The sequence below is a fragment of the Quercus robur genome, chromosome 2 (assembly GCF_932294415.1).
Source record: "Quercus robur chromosome 2, dhQueRobu3.1, whole genome shotgun sequence".
Classification (NCBI taxonomy): Eukaryota; Viridiplantae; Streptophyta; class Magnoliopsida; order Fagales; family Fagaceae; genus Quercus; species Quercus robur.
This window is the reverse complement of record NC_065535.1, coordinates 85173729-85179797: the sequence shown is the minus strand read 5'-3', so window position 1 is coordinate 85179797 and position 6069 is coordinate 85173729. Positions and strand designations below refer to the sequence as shown.

General features: G+C 48.0%; 1 protein-coding gene across 1 annotated transcript; it reads left to right on the top strand.

Moving 5' to 3' along the window:
* The first annotated feature begins 2020 nt into the window (after positions 1-2020).
* LOC126704592 (uncharacterized) lies at positions 2021-5548 on the top strand. Its single transcript, XM_050403615.1, has 3 exons — positions 2021-2086; positions 3128-3478; positions 3704-5548. Exons 1-3 carry the CDS (start codon positions 2021-2023, stop codon positions 5546-5548), a joined length of 2262 nt encoding a protein of 753 aa, XP_050259572.1.
* Positions 5549-6069: the final 521 nt, after the last annotated feature.

Sequence of the window (6069 nt, the reverse complement as noted above, 5' to 3'; positions counted from 1 at the left end):
AAATCCTCCTTTCCCTAAAAAAACAATATGTGTAATTTCTCTATTAAAACAAAAGATAAGTATTAATAATTAAAAACAAAACATTTGTGTTTATATATAAATATATGTTTTATTACGATATTGAATAAATTTATATTTCTATTGTGGGGCCAAAGAATTTGACAACCCCACCCGACTTTATACTGAGCCCAAGACCCATGCCAAGGAGGGAGAAGTGGCCGAGGACGAACAAAGAAAGCCCAAATAGCCTAGAAACGTTGCCGAGGACGATCCTACTCTCGGCATCCCAGATCCTAGGAGGAAAGAACAGCACGCCGGTAAAGGCATCCTCCCAGAGCGCCCCCAGGAGAAGGACAAGTACAGTAGGATACCCATGGGCATATGGTGTAGGAAAAATTCAAGGAGAATCTGTCACCTCCACATTGAATACACCCAACTAACATTCTGGCCGCATTAATGAGGAAATGACCTCTAAACAGTGCAGTCTTGGTTGCCGCAACTCACAGAGGGTTTGGGAAGGTGGCTGATGGGACGAGCACTCGAGTAATGACCTGCATGATCAACAGGTGGAGGGTTAAGATCGACTGGAAATAAGTATATAATGTGAGAGACCCTCCAAGAATGGAGGATCGAAAAGGAGAGGCAAAAAAAAAAGAAAAAAAAAAAGAAAGGAGAAGACAGTAGCAATTTGCATGACTTTGGAAACCTTTGTAACCTAGTACTGCGAAAAGAAGAAGGAATACTAAGTTCCTCGGACGAAGCGCCCGAGGACACAATTTCATGCTTTAGTCCGTATCCTTGTTATTCAATCCATACATAACCGTATCTAGTTGTTGTAATCCTGACTAAGACCTAGTTCTTAAACCCATTCTCTACAAATTTATTGTATTGGGCTAGTTGGGCTTGAGGCCACTCATCCAACAGAAGAAGTGCTCGAACCCAGTCCCTACAATTGGCACCGTCTGTGGGAAGAACTTGTGTGTTAGTAAAGGCAACGATTAAGCATGGTAGGATCAAGCCCTCATCAAGCAGGCTCCCATCAGCACGAACCAACTAGATCCCAATAACAGGGTAGCTTTCCTAACCCCGAACGTGATTGAAATGAAGAGAATGGAAGGTTTCGAGAGGGAAGTGTAAACACCACTCTAACCAGCAAAAGCTACTCTCGCGTGGGCAATCACGTGCTCTAGAGACAAAATAACAACCGGGCCTCGCAACCAGAAGAAGTTAGGAGCCATATATCTCAGAAACAAAACGATAAGCGGGCTATGTAGCGAGAGATAGACGATTTGAAGAGAAAGCTGCACCATGCACAACAAAGGCGATCTCGTTCTAGGCCTGACGTACCCTCCGACGATGAAAGTGATGATGACTATAAACAAAGATCGAGGACTCCCCCAAGTGAGACATTTTCTCACAAAGAAGAGCACTACCGGAGGCGTAGGCGCAAGAGCCCATCTCCTAGGGGCTTGGGAAACGATGCCATGAGCAGGGCATTGGACCAACTCTCCAAGTTGCCTTTCACGCACCACATAAAAGGGGCTACACTTCCTCGATGGTTCCGGCAGCCAACCTTTGCCGTTTACAATGGTAAAACAGACCTTGTGGAGCATGTGAGCCAGTTCAACCAAAGGATGGCTGTCCATTCTAAAAACGAGGCACTAATGTGCAAGGTTTTCCCATCTAGCTTGGGACCAGTGGCGATGAGGTGCTTTAATGGCTTAAAGACAAATTCCATAGATTCGTATAGGCAGCTAACCCAGGCTTTTGGCTCCCGCTTCGTTACGAATAGCAGCGCTTCTCGACCTTTGAGTGCATTGTTATCGTTATCCATGCATGATGGAGAAACTCTAAAGGCCTACTCTGACAGATATACTCTGACAGATATTGGGAGACGTACAATGAAATGGACAACAATTTTGACGATGTCACCATTATCACCTTCAAAAATAGTCTCCCAGCCGAGCACGGCTTAAGGAAGTCTCTGACTGGCAAGCCTGCCACTAGTATGCGCTAACTGATGGATCAGATTGATAAGTATAAGCGAGTGGAGGAAGACCAGTTGCAAGGTAAAGGAAAAGAGAAGGTTATCCCTCAGGAGAGGAGGGATTTCAGGTTGGACTGGTACAATAGCAACCGCCCGAGGAGAGATTTCGTAAGGCAACCCGGAGCAACCAACACACAGATCGTCAGTACTGTATTCCGAGAACCAGTACATCGGGTGTTGGAGAAAATCAAGAACGAGCCATACTTTAGGTGGCCGAATAAGATGGCAGGAGAGTCCTCGAGGCGCGATCAGAACTTTTATTGCCAAAACCACTAGGACCACGGACATACCACGGAGAACTGCAGGAACCTCTGGAACTACCTGGACCAGCTAGTCCGGGAAGGAAAGCTGAAGCACCTTCTGCATCATTCCAGTGGTCATCAAGGCCAGGCCCATCAGGAAGCCAGGAAGGATACTGCCCTAAGGCCACCCGTAAGGACGATCAACGTAATCGTGGCCGCACTAGGAAGAACAGGCACGCGCCCTTCACGAGTATTATCGGTGGCACAACTACCTGCCGAGGAGTCCCAGTCAGGGCCAAAAAGGGCTAGAATGAACTTTCATCCCGTCTTAAGTTTTTCAGAAGAGGACAAGATCGGAACCATCCAGCCCCACGACGATGCGCTGTTGATCACTTTTAGAATTGGGGACTACGATGTGAAAAGAGTGATGGTGGATGGCGGCAGTGCGGCCGGGGTTATGTACCCCGACCTCTATAAGGGGCTGGGGTTAAAACCAGAAGATTTAATGCCCTATAACTATCCTCTGATGAGCTTCGACAGGAAGCTTGTCGTTCTAAAGGGCATGATTAGGTTGCCCATACAGACCGGCCCAGAGATAGTGGAAGTGAACTTTATCGTGGTGGACACTTACTCTCCCTATACAGCCATCATAGGTAGGCCCTGACTCCATACCTTAGGGGCTGTTGCCTCCTCGTTGCATCAGAAGGTGAAATTCCCGTCAGGGGACCAAGTTCTTGAAATCCGTGGTTGCCAATCCACGGCAAGGCAGTGTGTGGTGGCTACCGTCTCACATCGGCTCGATGTGGAATCCTCAGCCTCCGCTGAAAAGAATTTATAGCAATCAAGGGCTCCGGTTTCGCCCCCTGACACAACTGCCGAAGAGGCGAAATGTGAAGATTTGGAAGAGGTGGTTATTGGTGGTGACCCGGAGAAATTCTTTCGGGTAGGGGCTCAGCTGCCTCTTCAGGAGAAGGAGGAGTTGGTTGAGTTTCTCAAAAGAAATATTGATGTATTTGCATGGGATGCCTGCGATGCTCCCGAGATTGACCCAGCCTTCATCTGTCATCATCTTAATGTCAACCCGACCATCACCCCCAAGAAGCAACCACCTCGTCGCCCGTCAAGAGAGCATGTCAATGCAATTAGGGACGAAGTGGCGAAGCTTAAGCGTGCTGGGGCTATCAAAGAGGTCTTTTACCCCGAATGGTTGGCCAACACTGTGGTGGTCAAGAAGAAAAGTGGGAAATGGCGGGTTTGTGTGGACTTCACGGACCTAAATAAAGCATGCCCAAAAGACCCATTCCCTATGTCTCGGATAGACTAGCTGGTGGATGCGACAGCAGGCCATCCTCAGATGAGCTTCTTAGATGCCTTCCAAGGCTTTCATTAAATACCACTAGCGCTGGAGGATTAGGAGAAAACAACCTTTGTGACACCAACTGGGAACTACCACTACAAGGTAATGCCGTTCGGTCTGAAGAACGCAGGGTCTACTTATCAAAGGATGATGACAAGAATGTTCGAGTCGCAGTTGGGCAAGAGCATCGAAATCTATGTCGATGATATGGTGGTGAAGAGTACAGTGGTGTCCGAGCATTTAGGAGACCTCGGCAGCACCTTTGGCGTCTTAAGGAAGCACAAACTGCGCCTAAATGCTTCTAAATGCTTATTTGACGTGGGATTAGGCAAGTTTTTGGGCTACACGGTTACTTATAGGGGAATTGAGGTTAACCCTGACCAAATCAAGGCTATAAATGACCTAAAACCACCGCAAAACGCGAAGGAGGTCCAAAAGCTTACTGGGATGATTGCAGCCCTCAATCGATTAATTTCCAGGTCGGCAGATAGATGCAGACCGTTCTATCCCTTGATCAACAAGTGGAAAGGGTTTGAGTGGTCCGAGGACTGTATTGTTGCCTTCCAGCAACTCAAGGAGTACCTATCCAGGTTGCCTATCATGTCCAGTCCCGAGGCCGATGAAGTTCTATACGCATATATTGCTGTGGCCCCCCATGCTGTGAGCTTGGTGCTAATACGGGATGACAATGGCCTTCAAAAGCCAGTCTATTACGTGAGCAAGTCGCTGCATGAAGCTGAGGTCAGATACCTACCCTTGGAGAAGGCCATACTGGCTATGGTCCACGCTACACGAAAGCTTCCTCATTATTTCCAAGCCCACACAGTGGTTGTTCTAACCCAACTACCCTTGAAGTCTGTACTTCGAACCGCTGATTACGCTGGAAGGATTGCCATATGGAGCACAATTCTGGGAGCTTTTGACATCAAATACATGCCTCGGACCTCTATAAAGGGCCAAGTCCTAGCTGACTTGGTGGCCGAATTTGCTGAACCACCAGTAGAAATAGTAGCAAAGGAGTGGAACATGGATGGAAAATCAGTTGGAGTAATCTCTATGCCAGGACCCCTATGTTGGAAGGTGTATGTTGATGGCGCAGCAAATCAAAGGGGGTCCGGAGTGGGACTAGTCCTAATATCTCCTGAGAAGACTATCATAGAGAAATTCCTGAGACTTGGGTTCTCGGCCACGAACAACGAAGCCGAGTATGAGGCCTTGCTACAAGGAATTGCCATGGTGCAGAAAATGGGAGGAAAAGTAGTGGAGATGTTCTCGGACTTGAGACTAGTAGTGGGCCAGGTAAAGGGAGAGTTAGAGGCCAGAGACGTAAGGATGCAAGAGTACTTAAGCCAGGTCAAACGCTTGCAGTCAGACTTCGATCTTTTCAGCTTGTCGCACGTCTCCAAAAGTGGAAACACTCATGCAGATTCATTGGCCATGCTTGCCACCTCCTCGGCAGGGGGTCTGCCTCGAATTATTCTTGTCGAGCATTTGGATAGAGCAAATGAAGTAGCCGAAGGCATGGTCCATATCCATGAGGTTAGAGTGGGTCCTTGCTGGATGGACCCTATGGTGAGGTTCCTCAAAGATGATATCTTGCCCAAGGAAAAGTCAAAGGCTGAAAAGATACGAAGAAAAGCTCCTTGGTTCTGGTTGTCCAAGGACCACAAATTGTACAAGCGCTCGTATTCCGGGCCATATTTACTGTGTGTCCACCCTAAGGCATCAGAACTACTGCTTGAAGAGCTGCACGAAGGGATTTGCGGGAGTCACACAGGAGGAAGATCTCTGTCGCACCGAGCCATTACCCAGGGGTATTGGTGGCTGGGGATGCAGAAGGAAGCCCTGGAATATGTTAAAAAGTGTGACCAGCGCCAAAGGTTCACCCCAAATATTCATTAGCCAGGCGGGATCCTCAACCCTTTGTCTAGTCCATGGCCGTTCGCCCAGTAGGGCCTGGATATTGTAGGCCCTTTCCCAAAGGCAACAGGAAATAAGAGATATCTACTGGTCGGCACAGATTACTTTACCAAATGGGTCGAAGCTGAGCCCCTGGCAAACATCAGAGATATGGATGTTAAGAAATTCATCTGGAGAAACATTGTTACGCGACTCGGGGTCCCTTGCACCCTCATTTCAGATAATGGACTCCAATTTGACAGCAAGGCCTTCAGAAGATACTGCTGTGAGCTGGGGATCACTAACAGATACTCAACTCCAGCTTATCCTCAAGGAAATGGGCAAGCCAAGGCTGTCAATAAGGTCATAGTCAATGGGCTTAAGAAGAGACTGGATGACGCCAAGGGGAGATGGGTAGAAGAGCTGCCACACGTCTTATGGACTTATCGGACTACACACCGGTGGTCAACTGGGGAGACACCTTTCGCTATGACCTATGGGGCCGAGGCTGTTATCCCTCTAGA